At 46.9% G+C, this 25,083-nt stretch overlaps 1 protein-coding gene across 11 annotated transcripts in view; it reads left to right on the top strand.

Moving 5' to 3' along the window:
• EGFLAM (EGF like, fibronectin type III and laminin G domains) overlaps nucleotides 1–22,250 on the top strand; it is a 194,809-nt gene extending 172,559 nt beyond the window's left edge. For 5 of the 11 annotated variants that reach the window (XM_081519290.1, XM_081519293.1, XM_081519294.1 and 2 more), the window contains 5 exons: nucleotides 4,530–4,608; nucleotides 8,441–8,584; nucleotides 16,890–16,973; nucleotides 20,160–20,263; nucleotides 21,085–22,250. In XM_081519290.1, coding sequence (XP_081375416.1) covers nucleotides 4,530–4,608; nucleotides 8,441–8,584; nucleotides 16,890–16,973; nucleotides 20,160–20,263; nucleotides 21,085–21,239 — 566 coding nt within the window. In that variant the 3' untranslated portion in view covers nucleotides 21,240–22,250. Of the gene's footprint in view, nucleotides 1–485; nucleotides 2,940–3,592; nucleotides 3,835–4,529; nucleotides 4,609–8,440; nucleotides 8,585–16,889; nucleotides 16,974–20,159; nucleotides 20,264–21,084 lie in introns of those variants that run through there. The other 6 variants (XR_014061930.1, XR_014061931.1, XM_081519289.1 and 3 more) reach the window with 4 other exon arrangements.
• Nucleotides 22,251–25,083: the final 2,833 nt, after the last annotated feature.

The following is a 25,083-nucleotide window of genomic DNA, read 5'->3' on the forward strand; positions in this document are numbered from 1 at the left end:
GGTGCAGGACCCTTCAGGCCACTAGATGGGAGTGTTTCTCTGCAGCAGCTGAAGTTCCACTCTACCAATACCAAAAGCCACTGGCTTAGGTTACACATTTGTCAGGGACACGCAGTCCTCAAAGATGGGAACCTGCCTGACCTGTAATGATTGACCACATTCTAGACAGTTCACATTGTATTTAGTAAATTCATATCAAATTGCTGGGTCTGACTGGGGGACAGGAGGAAATCCCAGAGCATTAAAAAAAAAAAAAGTAGCTTCGTTAAATATGAGCTGTGATTTAAGAATACTCAGTATGAAAAAACACAAATTCATAAAACATATAAATTGTGCATACTATAGGGAATTTCTTTTCTTGGGATGATGTATCCTTAACCAATGGAAAATTTGGAGGCATTCAGCCTGGATGTTGATTTTTAGATAGTTGAAGGCTGGTAGTGTAGAAAAGGATTTTTAAACTGTTACTTACTTTGTGGCTGCAGAGTCAGCTTCATGGGACCAAGATGGCTGCTCCAAGAAGAGCTGTCCAGCAAGGGAGGGTGCTGGCTGTGGGGGAGAGAGCTGCCCACCCTGGAAATTGTTCCCTGGGACTGGATGGCCATCGCTCAGGAGGTTGTAGAGAGGAGTCCTGGCTGCTGGAAAAGCTAAGTTACAACCCCAGGTCCTTCCTTCACTGGTCCTGGGACTACATGAAGGAGCCAGCAAGTTTTCTTCCACTCTTTATAGTCCATTGGGAATTTCAAGTCCCTGAAGTGGAAATTTTGCTTTGCCTGGCTTGCAGGCTGGCTATTCATTTTGTCACCAGATGTCTCAAGCTTTTAGGTCTAAATGTGAAGAAGCACCAAAAACAGTTTTTGAGTAGTGCCTTTGCCACAGGGGGAAAAAAAAAAGACAATGTAGAAGAAATTAGATATAAAGGGTTAAGATAAAATATAGTTGTGCTTACAATATTTAAACAAACTGCAAAGGGCTAGAAAGGGCTAGACGGTTACTTCTAACTGTAATGTTTTAGGATGGAATTAATATTTATCCACATATACTGATGACACGGAGTGTATTTTCACCGTGTTTGTGTTCAGTGGTGTCATTTCTAGAGTGTTCCCCTGCTCTTTATTAATCACAAGATCTGAGCCTTGCAAAGAGGGTGGGGTGGGAATTCAGGTGATATTTTCCACTGCGGAGAGAAAAGAGGCAGCTGGCTGGCTTATCATTCCTTTTTCATGTGTAGCCTGGAGAGCCAGGAAAAAGTAGTAGTCATTGACAAGGTAAGTAACTCTCTAGCCAGGAAGTGTCTCTCCAGGTTTAGATTAAATGGGCATTGTCAGTTCAAGGTTAGGGGAGCCTCAGAGGTGTTAGACAATTTATTAGACACATCTTCCTGGTCCACCACCACCTGCACCCCAGTTACTAAGCCGAGAACTGCGGAGGTGTGTTGGGTGCTTTGGTGCTAATCATGCTGAGAGAAAAGATTTCCAGGGGTTTCTCATGAGGGGAATGAGTGGATTCACGTTCCCTCAGAAGAATGTGAGTTTTCCTGCAGGGCTTCCCAGGGGCTATGCAAGGCCGCTTTCCAGCGATCTACAACCACAGTAATTGGGATTTTACAGTGACTGAGATTCTGACTTGCCCTGTTCTGTTTCATGCTGGCATCTGGCAGAGTGTGGGAACTACTGCCTCAACAGTAAGTACAGTGAGTCCTCCGAGAAGCTGGGACGGCCCCTGGGCTGGTGCCAGGGCAGGCTCTGGCCAGGCTGCAGGCACAGTGCAGGCCAGTCACCTGCAGAGGGTGACGGGGGACACACCTCTCAGAAGGGTTGCAGCCTCCCACCGAGATCGCCAGCCCTGGGAACGCAGCCCTGGGAACACACTCATCTCCCGGCTGGATCTCGGGAAGCCCCGAGCTGGGGGGCTTAGTCAGCAGCTGGATGGGGCTCTCACACACCCCTTTGAGAGTCCAGGTGCAGAGCACGTCCTGATCATTTCCAGGAGTGCAGGGGAATGATGACTATTGGCCACAGACCTGTGTCCATGACCAATAACAGCATGGATGGGCCCTGTCTGGGGCTGAGCCACACAGAGCAGGGACTCCAGAGTGACTGGGAGGGATGGCTTCTCCTCCTGTCTCGGCATCAGCAGCTGGCAATTCAGGGCCTGCCCGGCCAGCTACGAGCTCCCCTGTCCTCCTGCATTTCCCTACTCTTACTTCTCATACCCCGTTCTCACCCTCTCCTTTCTATATTTTCGCTTCTCCTGGACTTCTCCCCCAGCCGCACCTTTTTCGTCCCCTCTGCATCCCCTGCCGGGGCTGCCATCCACCTGGCTCTTCGTTTTTGTGGTGTTGCTGTTGTTGTTGTTGTTTTCCCGCACCTTCTTCTCCTTTGCTTCTCTTACATTTTCTTTTCTCCTCCTCTGACGTCTGCTTTCCCCTTTCTTCTTCTCTCTTCCCACCAACTTTCTACTCGTGGCACTGTGCATCTTTTTCCTTCTCTCAGCTTCCTTTTCTTCCTTCCTCCTCCTCCTCACTTAAACCAGAGGGTGGTGCAGCTCAGAATTTAAGATTAAAAAGCCATTCACTTCTGACTCTAAAACACCCTCCGGGTTGACAGCCCTTTGTCCTGGGCCATGCTGCCTCAGAGGACAAGAAAGTAATTTCTTGGACAGTTACCTCAAAAATTGTCTTTAAAATGTTTGCTTCTCTTCTCTCCTTCTTTTCTTGCTTTTACTCTCTCCCTCTCCTACCTTCTCTCTTTTTTCCTTCCTTTTCTTTCCCTTTTCTTTCTTTTTATGAAGAATACAGGAGCATGCTGTGGGTGACCTGCCAACACAGGAACTTTTATTTGGGGACCCAATGTCATTATGGGCTTCCCAGGTGGCTCAGTGGTAAAGAATCCACCTGCCAATGCAGGAGATTCCAGAGAGGCGAGTTCCATCCCTGAGTGGGGAAGATAGCTGGAGGAGGAAATGGCAGCCCACTCCAATATTCTTGCCTGGAAAATCCCGTGGCCAGAGGAGCTGGTGGACTACAATCCATGGGCTCGCAGAGTCCAGACATGACTGAGCACACACATGCAATGGCATTGGGTTTTCTGTTTTACTGTTATTTTTTTTCTGTCTTCCTTCCTTCTTTTCTTCTTTTTAACGTGTACAAGTTGAGTTTAAACTCTCCTATCATTTGTAGTGTCGATAATTACACATTTTTTCTCTCCTGGATGTAGAGTCCTTAGTTCAATGTCTTCTTTGTACCAACCACGTATCTTGTGAAACTATGATGTATTTTATAAGCTGGCTTATTTTCTCTCATTTTGCCATTTCTTTGAACATGAGATTCATTTTACCTTAACTTTTTTAAACTGCCATTTCTCTGTCTTTCTGAAGAGGAAAGTGATATTGCTGTGATCTCTTTAGAAGAAATCCTCTAAATTATCCCTAATTCATGACACCAAATGCTACTACTTAGCTTATTCCTTTACTCACCGTATGGAAGAGGGTGATTCCTCAAGAAAACAAAGTAATGAAAAGGAAACACTTCTAAAATATTGGAAAGTAGGCTGAGGGCCAGAGTTTGGTTCATAGTCGGTTTCTCTCTTAGCTGTATGCTGCTGCTGCTAAGTCGCTTCAGTCGTGTCCGACTCTGTGTGACCCCATAGACGGCAGCCCACCAAGCTCCGCCATCCCTGGGATTCTCCAGGCAAGAATACTGGAGTGGGTTGCCATTTCCTTCTCCAGTGCATGAAAGGGAAAAGTGAAAGTGAAGTCGCTCAGTCGTGTCCGACTCTCAGCGACCCCATGGACTGTAGCCTACCAGGCTCCTCCATCCACGGGATTTTCCAGGCAAGAGTACTGGAGTGGGGTGCCATTGCCTTCTCCGTCTTAGCTGTATAATCTTGGGCAAATCCTTGATGATTTTGTGCCTCATTTTCTTTTTCTATAAAATGGGAACATCCAAGCCTCCCCTTCCCCAATACTTCTTTCTCCTTTGTGTGACTATGGTAAAAATTTTGTGAAATAGAACACCAGAAGGTGCTTCACAAAAAACAGTCAAAGCCTTATCCATTACTAACCAGTATCTGAGGTTGTGACCGAATGGGTTCTGGACCAGGTTGGTTTCAAATAGAGAAATCCTGGTGAGTTTTGTTAGGGACTGTTTGTTTGTCTCCCTTGGAAAACTTCTAGGGGTATCCCCAGCTGCTCCTCACGTGGCCTAGGGCCTGCCCTTTGGCTTCCAGGAATAACTGGGCACAATTCAAGGTCCAGTATATTGCAGGGCCTTCTCAGTAGGGCTGAGGCAGATAGCAGTGACGGCCAGCCCAGGGAGGGACCACCAGGGAGACGCCAACTGCAGGCAATCGGGCCAGGTCATCCCAAACCAGGCCGAGTGCCTGTGCAGCCAAGAGGAAGGGGCTGCCAAGTTGATAAATGCCCTATTTCCGGGAGCTGGCTTTCTTTGTCTTTTCTTGCCGCCTGGTGGAGTGCTGGGGTCAAGAGAGCCGCATAGCACGTAACCTCCGTTTTCTGTTCTGTCTCAGCGATCACAGAAGCTATCGAGATCCCTCAGTTTATCGGCCGCAGTTACCTGACATATGACAATCCAGATATCCTCAAGAGGTAAGAAGACCCCTCGAACACCTTCCTTATCTCCTGGGATGTCAGTTTCTCATTGTCTTTCCCAGAGCTTTTCCTTATCTTCCATGCCAGAAGATAATTTTCCAAGAAGGCACGAGAATTTAGCTGTAGTCCCAGGGGAAAAAAACATACAAAATAAACATAGAAACTGGAACAAAACAACACATACAAAAAAAAAAAAAAAACACAAAAATGTAGCCTTTGAACCAACCTCATGACCAACAACCCAGAGCCTTTCTGGTCATAGGGCCTGGAGAGAGGGACAGTGGTCAGCTCGGGGATTTCTGATACTCAGGCTTTGAGGAGCAGTGAGAACTCAATGCTCCTGAAGCCAGGGTTACATGCATGTGATTCCCCAGCAGGGCAGTCAACTTTATGCTACTCTGTGGCCATGGTCTGCCTAGAGCCAGCCGTGGAAGGGTTGTGGCATGACTCCAACCAAGCAAAGAGCTCCAAGTCCGTGTCCTACTTTGAATCATCAATGAGGTCCACTGTCCTCTTCAGGCTCTTTCCAGTTTGGTGGTGGGGGGCTTCTCGGCTCTCTTCAGGTAGATACAAGAGCATGACCAAAGAGATGCCCACGTCACAGCTGGGACTTTTAATTGCTGGTGACCGAACGTCCAGCCCTGCTCCAGAGTCCAAGCTCCTGGTTTCAGTTCAGTTCAGTCACTCAGTCATGTCCGACTGTTTGCGACCCCTTGGACTGCAGCACTCGAGGCTTCCCTGTCCATCACCAACTCCCGGAGTTTATTCAAACTCATGTCCATTGAGTAGGTGATGCCATCTAATCATTTCATTCTCTGTCATCCCCTTTTCCTCCCGCCTTCAATCTTTCCCAGCATCAGGGTCTTTTCAAATGAATCAGTTCTTTCCACCAGGTGGCCAAAGTATTGGAGTGGCCAAAGTATTGGAGTTTCAGCTTCAGCATCAGTCCTTCCAATGAATATTCAGGACTGATTTCCTTTAGGATGGACTGGTTGGATCTCCTTGCAGTCCAAAGGACTCTCAAGAGTCTTCTGCAACATCACAATTCTTGTAAAGCTCCTGGTTTGGAAGAGCCTAATTAGGCTATTTCCCATGGGAAAGACTGGCTCTGGTGAATCTAGTGAAACTCGGCTTTGGTGCTTTCAGTTTGCCCTTTTCTCTTTGTTTTCCTTCCCCTCCACTCTTTGTAGTTTAGAGAGCACCACTCCCCACCCCACTGCCAGCACAATCATTCTGGATATTTTCCATTGTCTCAGGTTGATTGCCTCGTCACAGGCTTAGGGAACTCTTTAAGCCAAAGGCACACAGTTCTTAGGGTGGAATGTGGTGGTTTTTCAAGGAACAAAGGGGGTTAAGAGACATTTTCCTGGGGCATTGGAAGTCCCTGGTATTTCTGAACACAAACCAGACAGACAGAGGTGGCTTTGTTTTTCTAATCCCATGTTGTGTTTATTGAAGTTGTCTTGTGTGGGCCTTAGGCAAAATGGAGTCCCAGCCAAGAAACCCTCTTCCTTCTTCAAGTCTTTACATCCAAGAGATGGAAGGGTGTTCAGTCCCCAGAAACTAAGAGAGTGGTGCTTAGTGAGAGGCACCAGGTAGTTTGGAGGAGTGGAAGGGTTTGGTGTAAGTAGGAGTTTCAAAGCCCCAAAGCAGAAAGCTCAATAACACCTGTGTGCATATATATATAGATTGCATGTAAGTGTGCAGGTGTGTAAAGCTGCAGATAGAAAGTGAAAGTGAAGTCACTCAGTCGTGTCCGACTCTTTTGTGACCCCATGGGGACTGTAGCCTACCAAGTTCCTCCATCCATGGGATTTTCCAGGCAAGAATACTGGAGTGGGTTGCCATTTTCTTCTCCAGGAGATCTTCCCAACCCAGGGATTGAACCCGGGTCTCCCGCATTGTAGGCAGACGCTTTACCATCTGAGCCACCAGGGAAGCTTGCAGATAGAAGTCAGGTTCAGAGTCTTTTTCCATTAGATGCCTTTGGCTGCAAGTAACATAAAACTCAGGCTTCCCAGGTAGCACAAGTGGTAAAGAACCCATCTGCCAATACAGGACTCATAAGAGACCCAAATTTGATCCCTGGGTCTGGAAGATCCCCTGAAGAAGGGCATGGCAACCCACCCCAGTATTCTTGCCTGAAGAATTCCCTGGACAGAGGAGCCTGGTTGGCTATACAGTCTGCAGGGTCACAAAGAGTCAGACATGACTGAAGCAATGAGCACACATACACACACACACAACAGAAAATTCAGCTCAAAATGTCTTAAACATGAACGGTATATATTATCTCATATAACAAACTGTCTAGACTTAGTCTGGATCCTGGGTTGATTAATTCAGAGAATCAATTGTATTATCAATGACTCATTTTCCTGCCTTGTTATCCTTAACATATTTTCCAACAATCATACCCTTTATGGTAATAAGACAGCTGTTCCTAAGATATTCATTAAATAGTTATAAATCATGGCAATATCCAGTACAATAAAAAAAGCCCTTTTTTTTCATGTGACTCTCTTTGAAAGGAAGAGACTCTCCTAGAATCCTCCTGATAAATTTCCTCTATCTTATTGGACAACAGTGGGGCACAGGCCTACCCCTAAACCAATCACTGCAAAAGAAATGGAACCATGTGATTTACTTGTACCAATCCATGTATCCAAGGCAAGTGAGGGAAGGAAGGAACCTTGAACACAAGACTGGGAAAAGCAGATCTCTAGCGAATAGCCCAGAGCTGGATAGCTCTTCACCTGGCCCAGCGGAGAAGTCGTCAGTGTCATGGGCCCTGCTCTTCACTCACACTCTGAGACCGTGTCTGGGGAGAGCAAACTTGACCTCTTCCTGTCTATCCCAGGCTCTGGGAAGCCTTAGACAAAAGTCTCCTCCACTGGTCACTACTGAATGCACTCTACAGCTGCAGGCCACGTTCACTGGGCAGAGGGACACGTGACAGGAAAATGGTCAGGACTTTTCCAGTAGTGCCATCTTACACTATGAAGAACAATATTAAATTGTATTTATTCTTACTCCACCTTTTATTTAAGGACCTCATGGTTTCTTTTCTCCCTTCATCAGATGAAACACTGGCCACTTCCTAGTGAAACTGGATCTCTGAACTAGTCTATTCCCAAGAATCAATGAGACTATCCCAACATTGATAGGAACCGATACGCAGTGATCTTATTCCCACCCATGGCTGTAGGACAGGGACCTGACCTTCCTGAGCATCCCTTCCTTCCTCTCAGCTTCCTGTTCCACTCTGCCCTGCCTCTGTCCCAACACCACTCAAGACTGTATCCCATCGAGGTACCTTCCTTGTCTGACACTCTGCCCCCTGTCCAGTCATTCCTTCTCTGCATTCAAGGACATCACCTCCGCAGATGGCCATCCACAGCCACAATCATAGTGCTGAGCATTCGAATCTCTTGGTAATTAAGTAAAGCACTTCCTTTTGAGGAATGAGGGGCACTTTCCCAAGGGCTCGTGAATGGTAGGACAGGGAAGAGGGAAGGCTGAGGTGTGTATTGGGGGTACAGGCTGGAACGGTGGCACTGGCCAGGGTCTGGCTTATCTGTCACTCATCAAATGCGCTCTGGTGTTTCACCACACTTGGGAACAGAAAGAGACTCCATGCTGTAGAATGAGGAGTTCAGACTTTTAGACCCATGGCATGGCTCGTGGTGGTAATACCTTTTCTAATCTCCTGATGGTGTCAGAAACATTAGACCATCTTTATAACTGGCAGACAAAACCAGGATTACTCAGAAATGAATGTTGGTGGAGACTGGCTGATTTGATGTAATGATTTGTATATTTCCTCCAGGGTGTCAGGATCAAGATCAAATGCATTCATGCGGTTTAAGACCACTGCCAAAGATGGCCTCTTGCTGTGGAGGGGAGACAGCCCCATGAGACCCAACAGTGACTTCATTTCCTTGGGCCTTCGGGATGGAGCCCTGGTGTTCAGGTAACCCTTACACCAGCTGCTGAAAGCATCATCTTGTGATTTTTCTCAGCCAGTATAGATCATGCCAAACAGAGGTTGCAGAGGACCAGAACATAGTCAACCAGAATTAACTATTGCCTGAAGCTCCAGGTTAATTTGAGGCTTCTGGTCTTTCTTTCCGGTATCCACCTCTAGAGCAGCAGTTGGTCAACTATAGCCTGGGGGCCAAATCTGGCCCCCTACCCATTTATGTGGCTCAATGGTAAAGAATCCACCTGCCAATGCAGGAGCCACAGGTGCTGCGGGTTTGATCCCTGGGTTGGGAAGAACCCTTAGAGGAAGGCATGGCAACCCACTCCAATATTACTGCCTGGAGAATCCCATGGACAGAGGAGTCTGGCAGGCTATAGTCCATAGGGTCGCAAAGAATTGGACACGACTAAGCACACATACCCACCCATTTTTGTAAATGAAATTTTATTGGAATACTGCCACCCTTATTCATTTATGCATTGTCAATGACTGCTTTCATGCGACAGTGATACACTTGAGTAGTTTCAATAGGAACTGTATGGAAAAGCCTAAAATACTTATTATTTGGCCCTTTAGAGAACAATTTTGTGGCTCCTGTACTAGTATGTCATTGCCATCTACTCCCCACTTACAAATGAGGAAGTAGTAGAAGGAGGACTTTGATCCTGCCAAGCATGGACATGAGTATTTGGCCCAGTGCTCACCAGCTCAGGAAGATCTGAAGATTTAGTTGAGAGACCTGGCTTTATATTCTGACTCAGCTCCCTAATTCCTGTGGAGCCTTGGGAAGGAGAATGCCGGCTTTCCAATCTCCCACTGCAAAGAACAAAGAACAGACTCATATCTCAATAGAGCAACCCAACATTTGCATTTTTATAAGTGCTTCTCAGGTGATATTGGATAAGGCAGTTCCAGAAGTTCTACATGAGTTTAGACTGTTCTCAGATTTGTCAGTGGGGAAGATCCCTTGGAGAAGGCAATAGCAACCCACTGCGGAGAAGGCAATGGCACCCCACTCCAGTCCTCATGCCTGGAAAATCCCATGGACAGAGGAGCCTGGTGGGCTGCAGTCCATGGGGTCGCTAGGAGTCGGACACGACTGAGCGACTTCACTTTCACTTTTCACTTTCATGCCTTGGAGAAGGAAATGGCAACCCACTCCAATACTCTTGCCTGGAGAATCCCAGGGACGGGGGGAGCCTGGTGGGCGGCCGTCTCTGGGGTCGCACCGAGTCGGACACGACTGAAGCGACTTAGTAGCAGCAGCAGCAGCAGCAGTATTCTTGCTTGGGAAATCCTATGGACAGAGGAGCCTGGCAGGCTACAGTCCAAGGGATCACAAAAGAGTCGGACATGACTTAGCAGCTAAAGAACAACAATGACAAGCTATAAAGTAGCTAGCAAATTACAAGGACAAAATCTCACCACCAGAGGCTGGGTGGCAGCTGGGTGAGAGTCCGATTCCCAAGGGGCAGGGGCCAGCTGTATAATATGAAAGAGCTTCTCTAGAGATGGTGATGACACAGCCTCACTTGAGGGTAGAAATATCTTTTTTAGAACTGTACTTCTCAAAGTGTGGCCCCTGGACCAGCAACATCAGCATCTGGGAACATGTTAAAAATATACAAATTTCAGGCCACACCTGTGAACTACTGAAATAGAAAAACTTTAGGGATGAGACCCAGCAATCTGTTAACTGTTTCTCCCAGTGATTCTGCCGCCTGCTACGGTTTGAAACCCCTGCTTGCTCTCTAGACCATCTGCTCCATGGGGGAAGGAATTTCTCTGACTTTTCCTTCTTTAATCCCCCATCTAGTGACCTGCACAAGTGTTCACTAAATGATAATGGAATTAACTGGAGTTGAAATAGATGAAGGTGAGATAGGGAACTACAGAGAAGAAAGAAAGCTGAGTTCTGGGGCTTCAGTGGGTCCTGCACTGGGATTGCTGACAGCCAGGGTACAAGAATAGAAGTCTTTGCAATTTGAATAAAGGACATTTTGAAAGGAAATGTCGCTTGTCCAGTGCTTACCCCTACATAGCCGAGCATGCTCAGTGATGTGACCCTATGGTTGTTGAGGACTTTGGGGAGCAGAGTGTGGTTGAAAGCTGGAGGCTGCCCGAGAGCAGTTCTCACCACCTCCGCCCCCTCCCCGCGGCCCCAAGGTCAAATGCTGAGCTCTTCACACCCCAGTTTCAGGCTGGCTGCTGCAAAGCCATTTTCTTGTGGTTTTCCTGTGGTTAACCTCGCCAAGGCCTCAAGTACTTGATTGTGCCCAGAAAAGGGAACTGAAACAGTAGCTCAGCTGTGGGTGGGAGGCCCAACTTCCCCCCTAAACCGCCAGCGAAAACTCAGCTGGACGGGGAAACTCAGTCTCCTCCCTGCCGCCCCGCAGCTCCCACTGGTTCTCACACCCTGCCCAGGCCAGATCCCCATGCCCTCTGGGCACCCTTCTTATAACTCCACTACATCCTGATGTGTTTCTTTGGTTACCAACTCTTTTTCAGGTTTCTGGAAATTGGTTCCACATTTCTCTTTTAAGCCTGGAGTTATGGCCGAGTTCTGAGTAAAGGGCACCCTCCCCCGCTCAGCCCCCACACTCCAGAGCAGACATCTGCGCTTATCCCTGGGCCTGGAGCCCGGCGTGGCTGCTTTGCTGCATTTCCTTCCTCTGGGCAGCTATTCCCCCCACATCATTCACCTGGCTCAGAAGTACGGAAGCCCTGGGGGAGGCTGGGCAGAGAGGTATCAGAGAGTGGCCAGTGGTTTGAGATTGTTAGCCTACACAGAGTCAGCTGCGGGGCTCCTATCCGAGGTTACTGGATTCCTGGGCCCACACCCAGAGATGCTGGTGGAGGAGGTCCTGCTGAGTGCCAGAATCTGATTGGGAGATACCAGGAGCCACACCCTGAGAAACCGAGTCTGGAGTGGGCAGAAACCAGGGCTTCAGAGTCAGACATGCCTGATTCCCACAGTCACATGCTCACCTGCAAGTTATCCTACCTCTGCAAAAGGAAAGGGTTAATCATGAGGACCCAATGAGTTAATTCACGTAAAGGGCTTAGTGTAAGGCCTGGAGTGTCTAGTTATTAGTGCGTGATAATGATTATCCCTGATCAAGTGTTTTCTCTGTTCAAAAAAACTCATATCACGAACATACATAGGGGAACTGGCACAATATACTATATAAAATTTAGCTATTATTATTGTTATTATTATTTTGAATAAGGCCCTGCTGCCATGCAGCTTATATCAATGGAGCCGAGAGAGTAAACCTGTTGATTGAGTAGATGAGCCATTTTTGAGGTTTTAGTGTTTGATCCGATTTCAAAGCAAACAACAGGAAATCTAAGATAATACGATATAACCTCAACATTCTTCACCTAAATGCTTGTCCTTTTTGCTAATTTAGTGCTCAAAGTGCTTCTGCCAGAGAATAAAGCAAAGCAATGGAATTCTACAAAAACATTAGTTATGGTTTTGGTGCAAATTAAAGAAAGGGAATCAGAGTGCTCAGTTGAGAGTGTGGTTTTTGTTTTGTTTCATTTTGTTTTATGATTATATATAGGGCATAAAACTAGATGTGTAAATATCACTTTACTGGGGATATTACTCACTAATTTTCCATGTGACTTTGATAACATTTGCATGCAGCAGAGAAAGGGAAGCAGTTTGACATTAGCCAAGTACCCTGCGCTATGCTTTAAAGGAGGCACGACCAAGTATAAGTGCCACCACGTGGAGGCAGTCAAGTGGCTTCCAAGAGGCCTCACCTGATGGCATTTCCTCGTGGCCCACCTTTGTGCTCAGACTCCTAGCCTTTCATGTGCACCAGGTTGAGTAGGTAAACTGGGTTCAAGATAACTGATTCATGCTCACCAGATGCATGGGACATTGTAGAGAAAGCAGATATGCATTTATTTGTTCATTTACTCATTCATTCACATATTTTTACCTTTTTTTTTTTTAAATTGAGATTTAACTAAGTGAAGTAAGTCAGAGAAAGACAAATTTCATATGCTATCGTTTATATGTGGAATCTAAAAAAAAAATGAGGCAAATGAATTTATCTACAAAACAGAAACAGACTCACAAACATAGAAAACAAACTTACGGTTACCAAAGGAAGGGGGTAGGAGGGATAAATTTGGAGTTTGGAATTAACAGAGACATACTATATATAAAATAAATAAACAACAAAGTCCTATTTTATAGTACAGGGAACTATATTCAATATCTTGTAATAACCTATAATGGAAAAGAATCTGAAATCAGACACACACACATATAATATGTATATCTGAATCAGTTTGCTGTATACTAGCTGGTAAAGAATCTGCCTGCAATGCAGGAGACCCTGGTTCTATTCCTGGGTTGGGAAGATCCCCTGGAGAAGAGACAGGCTACCCATTCCAGTATTCTTGGGCTTCCCTGGTGGCTCAGACAATAAGGAATCCACCTGCAGTGCGAGAGACCTGGGTTTGATCCCTAGGTTGGGAAGATCCCGTGGAGGAGGACATGGTAATCCACTCCAGTATTCTTGCTTGGAGAATTCCCATGGACAGAAGGGCCTGGTGGGCTACAGTCCATGGGGTCACAGAGTTGGACATGACTGAGCAACTAAACACAGCACAGAAACTAACAAAACATTTTAGTTCAACTATACTTCAATTTTTTTTAATTAAGGTGTAATTTACATAAAGTGTACAAATATTAGGTGTACAGCTCAATACATTTTTTAACATACAAACGCCTATGTGACCACCACTCAGAACGAAACATAGAACATTTCCTACACCCAGGAAGGCTCCCTCATGCCCTCTCCGAACAAAGGCAATCACTGTTCTTGGCCATTTATTATTATTTAAAAGAAAGAGAAATTCCAGGGGGATGTATTTCAGGTGTCTGGGCAAGCAGGAGGTTATTCGAGAAACAAGAGGGAGTCGGTGGGGTTGGAGAGTCAGGCCATCGATGAGCCAACTGGGCCGCTCCCCCACCTGCAGTGGTGGCTGGATTCCTGTCTGCTGGGTTCCGTGTTTGCCTCTTGAGTACAATCTGGATAAATAGGCGTGTCACCAGGCTGGAGAATAGAAGAAGAAAGCCTATCCTTTGTCCAAACACAACTGAAAAAGTTTCCACTCACTGTGTTACAATCCCATTCCAGTTTGGTGTTGCTGCAGTTCTACCTAAGTCACCTTGTTCTGAGACCTGAGTGTTCCTGGATGTTTTGGTTACATATTCACAGCCTGTTGGTTTACTTTCACACGTGATGACTATTCCAGGAGAGGCTTGACAGGTTTAACTCTGGGTGGCAATTTTCTCCTATTGCTAGTTCCTCTGGGTGTACTGTCAATGCTCTGCATTGACAGCTGCATTAAGCACTGCATGTATTCCCACGTGGTGCTAATGGTAAAGAACTTGTCTGCCAATGAAGAAAGCATAAAAGATGCAGGTTCAAGGCTTGGGTCAGGAAGATCCCCTGGAGAAGGGCATGGCAACCCACCCTAGTATTCTTGCCTGGAGAAATCCCATGGACAGAAGAACCTGGTGGGCTACAGTCCATGGGGTCACACAGAGTCAGACACGACTGAAGTGACTTAGCATGCACACAGGCATGGGGTTATTTGTTTGGCTCCTACTATGTGCTATGCTGTTTACATATATTATCTTACTGAACCTTCCCGAAGATCCTTCAGGGTAGGTATTATTAACCCATTTCACAGATGAGAAAATTGAGGCTCAGACAAATGGAGCAAATTGCCCAAGATCACAGAGCTAGGAATTGGCAAGGCTGGGAATCAAGGCAGATTTCTCTAATCCAAGTGTCTAGGTTCTTTCTATCACCCTGTGCTGCCTCTCATAAAAGCCCACATAGTAATTCAGCTGTATTTCTGCCAACCAGCTCTCAGCCTTGCTTTATACTCATTCATTTCTTCAACAAGCATTTGGCCACTAAATAATGAAATCTGAAAATTCCACCTCCAGGCTGCTTCATACAAGGAGACACTTGATGTGGGAAAATTCATTAGAAAACAGTGGATTTTTCTGGGTCAGAGCAACAGCTTTGTCTCAGAGTTTGTCAAGTCACCCGAGTTCTATTATTGGTTAAATGCCGATGGGCTGTGTGGCTTCTTTGAGACTCCAGTATTAAAGAAAGGACTCATAGTGCTTTCCCTGGGGAAAGCCAAAGCTTTCTATTCTTGCTCTTTTGTTGGCTTGGGTGCATAGAAGAGCTCAGTGACTAATCCGGGTTTCCTCTCAATTTCCTGTTTCTTGGCCAATGAGCTAAAGCAGAGACATGTCCTCTTACAACGTGAGGAGAGAGTTGTCTGAGTGGAATGCATTTTCCTTCAAAAGCATGATTACATGGGCTTTATTATATTATCAAGGGGTGATCTAGGCAGCTGGCTCAGTGCCCGGCCTAGAATAGTCACTCACTAAATATTTGTTGTATTTAATTAAATTAGAATAATTGAATGAACGCTGGACTGAGAGGGATATTTCTCTCTGGTAAACAACATATGCAAGTCTTCTGATCCCCTTAGCATATCAGGGTATCTGGCAACTGAAACAGGAAACAGAAAGCTGCGGAGTGGATCTGCTGTCCAAGAAAATGTGGCAGGGGGAGGGGCGCGGGTAAGACCCCAAGTGCAAGTCCTATACTTCGGCTTTGAGATTTTAGGCAAATTCCCTTAAACTCTTTGGGACTCAGCCGACTCTGCAATGTTTTGTTCTTTTCTGTTTTTTTGAAAAGTGAAAACACATGTATTGGTTTCTGAAGACTGCCATAACAAATTACCACAAATTGGGTGAAAATAGACATGTTACCTCACAGTTCTAGAGGTGAGAAGTCTGACCCGGAGGTGTTGCAGGGTCACTTCCAGGTTCTGGTGATTGCTAGCGCTCCTTGGCGCTCCTTGTCTTATCGCTGTATCATTCCAGTCTCTGCCCCCATCTTCACATGGTGTTTTTTGTGTGTCTCTTGTCTCTGAGTCAAAATTTCCTCTTTTCATAAGGACACTAGTCATATTGGATTTAGGGCTTCACTAACCCCAAATGGGGCTTCTCAGGTGGCTGAGTGGTCAAGAATCCGCCTGCAATGCAGGAGATGTGGGTTTGATCCCTGGGTCAGGAAGCTCTCCCGGAGCTTCTCCTGGAGTATTCTTGCCACTCCAGTATTCTTGCCTGGAGAATCCCATGGACGTAGGACCCTGGCAGGTTACAGTCCATGGGGTCACAAAGAGTCAAACATGACTTAGCGACTAAACAACAACAATAACCACATATGACTTCCTCCCTAACCCCATACAGCCCCCATATAAACCCTCTTAACTAATTACATATGCAAAGACCTTGTTTCCAAATCGGGTAACTTTCTGAGTTTCTGGATCCAGGTTCAATCCCTGGGTTGTGAAGATCCCCTGGAGGAGGGCATGGCAACCCATCTAGTGTTCTCACCTGGAGAATCCCATGGACAGAGGAGCCTGGCGGGCTACAGTCTATGGGGTCGCAAAGAGTCGGACACAACTGAGCGACTAACACTTTCACCTTTCATTTAGATTCTGGGTGTTCATTAATTTTGGGGGATACTGTTCAACCTAGTACAACACGTTACAAATGATAAAGTTCTTCTTTTTCCTTATACAGTAATACTATACATGGAGCCTAAAATAAATCAACTTTGAGGGCATTATGGTAAGTGAAAAAAGCCAGTTACGAAGAGACAAAAACTGTTTGACCTTACTTATATGAGGTACCTAGGATTGTCAAATTCACAGAAAGAGAAAGTAGAATGGTGGTTGCCATGGACTGGGGGAGGAGGAAATGGGAAGTTGTTTAATGGGTACAGATTTTCAATTTCATAGGATGAAAAAGTTCTGGAATTGATTGCTCTTCAATGTGAACATACGTAATACTACTGAACTGAATGCTTAAAAATGGTTAAGACTGGACTTCGATAGAGGTCCAATGGTTAAGACTCCAGGCTCCCAATGCAGGGGCAGAGGTTCAATCCCTGGTCAGGGAACTAAGATCCTGTATGCCGCACAGTATGGCCAAGAAAAAGAAAAAAAAAAGGTTGATTGTAAATTTTACCACAATTAAAAAAAACAGTTTTGGTCATTTATGGCCTAATTTGGGAACCTAGTGTCTTTTCAGCATTGTTTTGTGTTAAAGAAACTACCTTCTGAGCTCCAGAGAACCTTCTCATTGAGAATCATTTATGAATGACCGTCTGCCTGTGCTTTAGTTCTTTTTTCTGTTCTCTGTCTTGTTCTTCTCTGATGCCTTTAGCTATAACTTGGGCAGTGGTGTGGCATCCATCATGGTGAATGGCTCATTCAACGATGGTCGATGGCATCGAGTCAAGGCCGTTCGGTGAGTACCTGTCACAGCGTGAGACAGAGCTGATGGGAGTGCTCTCCAAGTCCCTGTAGTCCCACTTCCTGTTCCCCTACCTGGCCTGGCATCCCGGTATCCCTGATCCCACTCATTAGGGCATCTCGGTACCAACTCCCACCTGTGCCCATCACTAACACTGCAGGTCAGAAAGGCTGAACTCCCAATCTTCACTCAACTAAGGCCTTCTGGAGAAGGAATTTTATGATGGCTAAACTGGAAGAGGGCCTGGTCATCTAGTGAGATCTAGATATCTCTAGTGAGATGAGATTTCAAGGCAGGTAGACTTTGAGGAATGCTTCTATTCTCATTATGCAGGCAATCGCCCCCACTGTTTTTTGTTTTTTGACATTACATTACCTGACCCTTAGAAGCCATGTGTTCCCTGCCCCAATTACACATCCTCCCCCTGTTCACAGAGCTCACTACCCTCACTTCTGATTAATTTAGGGTGAATCATTCCTTTGAAATTAGTTTTACTATGTATATATTCCTAAAAATATATTTTTAGGAACTGAATAGCAGGTCCTAATTCAGCTGTATAAAGAAATGTCAATCCTGCCACGCTTGATGCAGGTCCCAGGAGATGAGCTGAACAGTCTTTGGCTCAAGTTCCCTGAGAATATACCATAGTGCTTTCTGGGGAGGTCAATAGGTGAGGTCATGAGCAAAGCTTGGGAAACGTGGGGCCACCATGGTAAGTTTCCTACTCAGTTCAGTATAGGCTATGGTGGAAACAGCCTTGCTGGACCCCGTTCTTCTTTCCACTGTGCTTGCCTTTGATTCCAAAGGATGTAGCAGGGTACAGAGGCAGACCTGTGCCCATCAGCTGTCCAGGTGACCTTGAAAGTCCTTGAGAGAGTGATTTTGATGAAGCCCTAACTCTGACTTGTTAAAAAGAAATGTCTTCCCTTAGTGAATATTTACTGGAGTAGGTAGCTGTTCCCTTCTCCAGAGGATCTTCCCGACCCAGGGATTGAACCAGGTCTCCTGCACTGCAGGCTGATTCTTTACCGCTGAGCCACTGGGGAAGCCTCAAACCGCTCATACTCCAGCTCAATTCCAAGATCCTTCAGACTATGTGGCTTCTAGGTTCTTCATTTTTCTCTTACATTTTTCAAATCTAAGATGCCATTTATTATAAAGTATATCTTCATTTTGGACATATTAAAACTGAAAAATTATTAGAACTGATGAAATAAAGTGGGGCAAATGGAATTTTTGGAGTAATGGGGAAAAACAGAGCAGGCAAGGTATTGCCCTTTACATCTTTCCGGTATGAGATTTTGAAAAAGCATATCCAAAACAGGGAAGCTGTGTGGTCTCAAGGGTGATTATAGAACAGGCTAGAAATATCTCTAAAGCTAGTTGCTAGAAGAGTTGTTATCAATAAATGAGGTTTAGGCAACCAGATTTCTATCATTATACCCCACTCCCCCCCAAAAAGGAGGAGAGCCCAGAACTTGGAAGGTGAATGAGGGGCTGAAAACAGATTAGCTTAAAAATTTTACTTAAGGTGTTAGACTCCAAGCTCCTTCTACTTCATACAGCTGGCATGCTGCCCTTCCCCTACCCATGGAAGAATAATGAAAGTCAATTCTCTGGAGAAAGTGAATAAGGGTCTTTGAAATGGGAGACATTAGGTATAGCTAAACATTGGACTAGTCTACTCTGTCTATATTAATACTGGAAACTATGTGAAAGTTCCTGTGTTGACTATTAAGAGTCCTATAAATCTTCCCCCATTGAGATTCCAGAATGCTGAGAGCCAGGCCTGTACCCCACAGTAGAGTAGGAAATCCAGGTATCCCCCAGTGATTGCAGCAGATCACAATACAGTCACAGAAGCCATCCTGCACATGGGGCTTCCATGGGGCTTCCAGTCTCCTTCTCAGTCCTCAACACTGCATTGTGGAGTGGCAGTCAGGGATCACTAAGCATTTGAAAAACATCTCCAATATCAAACATGGATATCAGAACAGATACATAGAACAAAGCAACTTGGAGGAAACAAACTATGAATGAAAAAAAAATGATATTCACATCATCAGAGAGAGAAGAGAGTTTCTTGTTTCTATTAACCTGAGAAACAAGAAGTGATTGCTATTTAAAAAAAAAAAGGAACAGTGAAAGACCAAGAAAGAACTCATTTTAGAAGGAGAAGGAGAAAGAGAAGGAGGAGAAGAGGAAAGTAGAAGAAGGAGAGGTGTGGCTGGTTTTTGGAAACCCCCTGAAAATGCACAGTCCTTGCCACAGATGAGCACCTCCATCCTACTGTCCTCAGAGTCACTTTTGGGTGACTGTGGGTCCTTTGGCTTCCCAGGCGGCGCAGTGGTAAAGAATCTGTCTGCCAATGTAGGAGATGCAGCAGGTGCGGGTCGGGAAGATCCCCTGGAGGAGGAAATGGCTACCCACTCCAGTATTGTTGCCTGGAGAATCCCATGCACAGAGGAGCCTGGTGGGCTGCAGTCCATGGGGTCGCAAAGAGTCAGACACGCCTGAGCACGTGGGTCCTTCAGAAGCCTCTAAACCGTTCTTTGTTCTCCCCGAGCGTGATCTGCCAGGGGGGACTGCCACACTGGTCTCTCACTGTGCTTAGAGCAACATCCACACTCACCATGTGTCACCATGTCACCACCACTCCTCCCATTAACGTTCTCTGGTTCCCTCCCACATGCGGAATAAATTCTATGCTCCTTTTGCCCCTCAACGTCTGCTTTTGGCTTCACATGTTCCTATTCTATTCCCACCTCTGGAATTCTGTACGCTCAGACTGTCCAAACCCCCATGTCTTTCTCTCCTTGCGGTTGCCGCTTCCTGTCTGCATTACCCTGCTCCTTCACCTGACTCACCCAGCCTTCAAAACACATCTCAGGCAGAATCTTGGGTGAGAAGTTTCCCCTGGCCTTCTCTCCATCTCCTATAGGATTTCACAGCACCTGGGTGTTCTTCTACTGTAGAGTGCTGATTCTGTGTGATCACTGGCGATTTTTTCTTTTTTTTTTGCCTCAGGAATTTGGGTGATTGTTGGTTTGTTTCATTTTGACAGCTTCATCCTTTAGTACAGTGCCTGGTGCTTAGTAAGGGCTTGAATACATTTCTGTTAACACGAGCACATGATTGAATGATTAAATGAAGCTCCAAAGCTGGTGGTGGTTTTTACAGGGATGGCCAATCAGGAAAGATAACTGTGGATGACTATGGGGCCAGAACAGGCAAGTCACCTGGCATGATGAGGCAGCTCAACATCAACGGAGCTCTGTATGTGGGTAAGTGACCTTGACCTTCAACGAAACCTCAACTATGCCAGTGCCTTTTCTTCTTAGTCTTCCCTTTGTCATGCTGGGGCTTCCCAAAGTCATGCACTTCACTGGATCAGTCAAATACTTGGAAATCAGGAAACTCACCAGATATTCCATTCTTCCATTTTCTGAACTTCTGACTCATGGCTGAGGGGTCAGGAAACACTTAGATGCTTTTGTGCTGTGGACCAATCCACCAGGAAAACCTGCTTTTCTTTATAGAACAGGAACCTGCTAAATATAGCTCCTGGAATTCTCCTGGAGGAATGAGTCTCTGTCTTTCTGGCCCCTCGCAGAATTAGAATGAGTGGTATTTTTATAAATAGCTTAGAACCCACTAATGCAGACACATAAATATGAAAAGACACCTCTGTCTGTATGACATTTCCTAAAAGTGGACTTAATCAAAAGCATTCAACATCAGTGTATTTCTTTTGGTTTAAGAGGGCATCATCTCTTATCACATACTACATATTGTTGGCATTATGCAACATTTCTTTTTTTTTTTTTTCAAATTCACCAAGTACTGTGTGGCTTTAAGTGGTCAACTAGGTCAGAAAATCATGTATGAGGTAGATACTTAAAGGCTGTGATTGTGTATCTCACTGATCCAAGTCAACTTGTCCCTTCAAGGTTAATTATAAACTAGATGCGATGTCCAAAGTTCTAGGTTCTGCACCCTCACCTGTCCTGTCAGTCGAGGGATGTGTTGGTCAGTAGCCACTCAAGCGTCCTACAGAGACGTCCTCCCCTTTGGCTCAGGTCATCTCCCTCTTGCTTCCTGGCAGGTGGAATGAAGGAAATCGCTCTGCACACTAACAGGCAGTACATGCGAGGCCTCGTGGGCTGCATTTCTCATTTCACACTGTCCACCGATTACCACATTTCCCTGGTGGAAGACGCTGTGGATGGGAAAAACATCAACACTTGTGGAGCCAAGTAACACCAGCTGGCCCTGCCCAAAAGGCCAAGCCTTCTATCCTGAGAGTCCCGGGGGCCCGAGACCCTGCCTGACACAGAGGCACGGGGACCAGGAATGTGTCTTGTCCTCAAGGAGCAAGTTCACCCTGATGGGAAACTAGAACCAAGACGGGAGTCCCTCGGTGGCCTTTCCTGCTGACACTCTGTGGGCCAAACCCAACGGAACACTCTGTGTAGGAAGCATGAGACTTTGTCCACTGAGTGTGTGGTGGCTGCCAGAGAGCACACATCAAGGCGAATTTCCGAGCCCGTCTGCTGTAGTTCAATGACTGTGTTGTGATTCATAGTTCATTTAAAAAAAAGAGAGAGAGAGACCCAAAGGGCAATATTAAAATACTTCTCTCCTCTCCTGACTCATCACACTCTTACTGACAGCAGAATGACTGTAAGACCTTGAACCTCAATTTTTCTCACTTTGGCCCGTGAGTAACTAGGATTAACCCCTTCCCCTCCTTGCTGGCTGGTTCAATGTGCTCTCACTATGAAAATAAGGATGAAGGGAGACTAGAGATAGAATCATAATTATGCAGCTGCCCCCCTCCCACCCTGGAAAGTTTACCTTTAATGAGAAATCTTTACTTTTTATAATGCAAATCTAAGAAAATGGGCAACATGATTTTGTAGCTGTCCTTTTGTATGTGTATATTTTTATAGCGACAGACTGTCCACGCGGTATACTTTTGCGAGTTTGGGTGGACGACCATGAATTCTTCACACACTTCCTAGAATTTTCTCCCAAAGGAGACTGGTCTGGGCCCTTCATGGCATCAGCAGTGTGGGGTGGGTCACATGGGTGGGCATCTCGGGGAGCTGACCATTCCCTCTTGGTAAAGGATGGCTCAAAGAAGCGAATATGAAGCTTCCTGAATAAGCAGACGAAAAGGCACCTGTGTTACGGAGGTGGGTCACTGTTGTTTTGGTTTTGAGAGAGGGGGATGTCTGTAGTACACTTGAATAAAGGAGATGAAGGCTACCGTGCATTAATTTGGTTTTTCGTTCACCCGTGGAGGGCTTACTGCTCCCTCCCGAGGCTGTGTCCAGAAATGGACATGAATACAGTCAGTGTTTCTGAGGCTGGGCATGGGGCACCCTCAGCCTGGTCTGAGCATCTGGACAAGAATCAGGGATGCAGGGTTGCTTCCTTGGGAGTCATCAGGGTGCCACTTGGCCAGCTCATGTGTGACCCTGGAGACGGTGGGCTCCCTGGTGGTTCCCCACACTGGGACTTGCTGAGGGAGGTGGGATGAACGCTGCCACCAGTGCAGGAGGAGGGAAATACCATCCACCTCACAGAGCACCTGCAAGTAGCTTCGCCATGATTCTACTCTTGCTTGTGCAGCAGGCTCTCAGCGAAGGCTTGAAACTTTGCGCCAAGCACGGTTCTAGGCACATTAAGAGTTCTAAAAAATGAATAAATAAACTAGAGACGTTCACCTTGAATTTCAGCCTTCTGCCTCCTGTCTTTGGGGACCTTTGATGACCAGGGTGCTTCATCCCAGAGCAATAAAGGTAACAACAATTCATCCTCTCCTACATAATGTCACCTTGTGAGTGCAGTGTGGAGAAAGGTACATGGTGGAAACCACCACCTCCCCACCACCCTCACCTTGACACCGTCTCCCTGGAAACATCCAGGGGCAGTGCTTCCAAGATATAATGGACTTGCTTTCACAACTCCAGTTGATTCACATTTTGAATCAATTGCCTTCAGTCAAAAAAAAAGTGATTTGAGCAAAATATTCAGCTGAGCTGAAGCCAGAAGTGTTGTGCTGTGGACGAGCTGTTTCTCTCCACAACAGTTATCCAGGGAAACACGTGGTAACCTGGGGGTGGGGACCCGAGAGTGTGTGTTGAAGCCTTGCTCTGGGTGGGATGCAAAGGGGGCTGGAAGGGGAGGGGTGACGTGTGATGGAGTCAGAGCCGTAGAGATGCTATGGATGAGAGGCACCAGAGTAGGGAGGACCCAAGAGGAGCCGATCACGTGGGAGGATCAGAGTGGGAGAACAGGCTAAGAGATGGTATATACCAAGCCGGGAGCAAGCTCCTTCACCCTCTCAGTGGCCCCAAATCAGGAAATGTGGGGTGACTTTATAAAAGCAGCAGCAGTTGGGAAGATAAAAACTTTGTCCTGATGCTGAGGGATTAGATTGGGGTTTAGGTGAGCAAGAGACCCAAGGAGAACTCAGGCTGGCTTTGTGGCTCCCCCAGGTTCCTTGCTAAGTGTATCTGCTATCTATTGTCCTGATAATGCTGCCTGACAAGCAACCACAAAACCTCAAGTGGCATACCGCAGAAATGTGCTGATTGCCTCAACGCCTTAAGTGGTTGGCTTGGCAGCCCTGCTGATCTGGGTTGGGCTTGACTTGGCGGTTCTTCCAGCCTCAGCGGGACTTGTTCACAAGTGTAGGGTGGCTCACTTAGCATGGCCTTGGCCTGGATGGGGAAGTGACCGGGGTCTGCTCCATCCTCATGGATGGAGGCCTCATCCATCCTCATCACAGTGACCTAGCCTGACATGCCCTTTGCACCCCGATGGAGGAGGGTGAGAGCACCAGAATCGAGGCCTGAGGCCTTTGACAGCCTGGAACTGGACCTTCCTTGTGTCACTTCTCCCACATTGTGTTAGTCCGAGTCCATACAGTCAAGGGATGAAGGAATAGACTCTGTCTCCATTGTGAGAGCAACTACAAAGTCTCATGGCACCGGGCAGGGATTCAGGGAGAGTGAGAAGTCAGGGCCATTAGTGCAAACAGTCCACAGCAGCAAGTCCTGGGAGGTTGCAGTGACAGCCCAGCTGAGGTGGGGAGGGACTATCTCGTCCCCCAGCCCTGCCTGTGCACCCTCGTTATTCCCATTCCACCTGCTGCCGTGTTATCCTTCTGAGGAGGAGGGCCTGGCGGGGGACGGGACCTGCGCGTGGCTCTGTGGCAGCGGCTCCGTAGAAAGCAGGAGGGGGAGGCTGGCCGGACTCTTGGCTGCAAGAAGAGGTTTGAGGAGCGGCCAGTGAGCTCGGAGGTTAACGCCAGCCACCCCTGTCCTGCCCAGGAAGGATATCATGAAGCATGGGTTCCTGAAAAGCTTTTGTCCCACAAGCAGGATTTGAGAAAATTCCCCCGAACTTCCCATGTGTTCTCAGCAAGGACGGCTGGGGTGAGGTCAGGGAGGGGAATGTTCTTGCTTTTCTTAGGAAAACTGACTTTCATGCACTCTGTGTTTCCTCAGCTTGCCTGTGGGATCTCTCAGGAAGGCCCATGGGGTCTTCTTTGTCCCCTCGCTGCCCCACAGTCCAGGGAGCTCGGTGCCCCTGCGGGTCAGGCACACCCTGAGTGGCTGCCCTGCTCTTCCTTTTTTGCCTTCCATCCAGTCCTCAGGCCCCTCCAACACAAACAAGCCCTCTGCTTCCCACACACGCCCAACAGCCCTGGTTTCAGAGCCACTGGTGCTTCCCTTCCGATTCCCTCCCCTCCTTCCCCCCACCGCCCACCTCTCCTCCTCTACTCTTTGCAAGGAGCTGCCTGCCTCCTCCCTGAGTGGGAGGCAGATCTCGGAAATGTGCCCAGAGCTGGCGGACCCAGTGCTTTCCACTTGGAGGAAATGCTGCATTTTTCACCTTTCACCCAGAAAAAGATGGTTCTCAGCGAGCTTGTTTTCATCCCCTGAGAGTTCCCAAAGGAAAAGGGGATCGTGAGTAGGAGGGCTCCCAGCCCCTCTCAGAGCCCTGACAGTCAGCCCCCTGCCCCCCACCCCCTACCCTCCACCCCCAGGGTTGCTCACCCCTGGGAGGGAACCTGGGTGCTGGGAAAATA

Source organism: Giraffa tippelskirchi, chromosome 8 (assembly GCF_054371585.1).
Source record: "Giraffa tippelskirchi isolate mGirTip1 chromosome 8, T2T-mGirTip1v1.2.pri, whole genome shotgun sequence".
Classification (NCBI taxonomy): domain Eukaryota; kingdom Metazoa; phylum Chordata; class Mammalia; order Artiodactyla; family Giraffidae; genus Giraffa; species Giraffa tippelskirchi.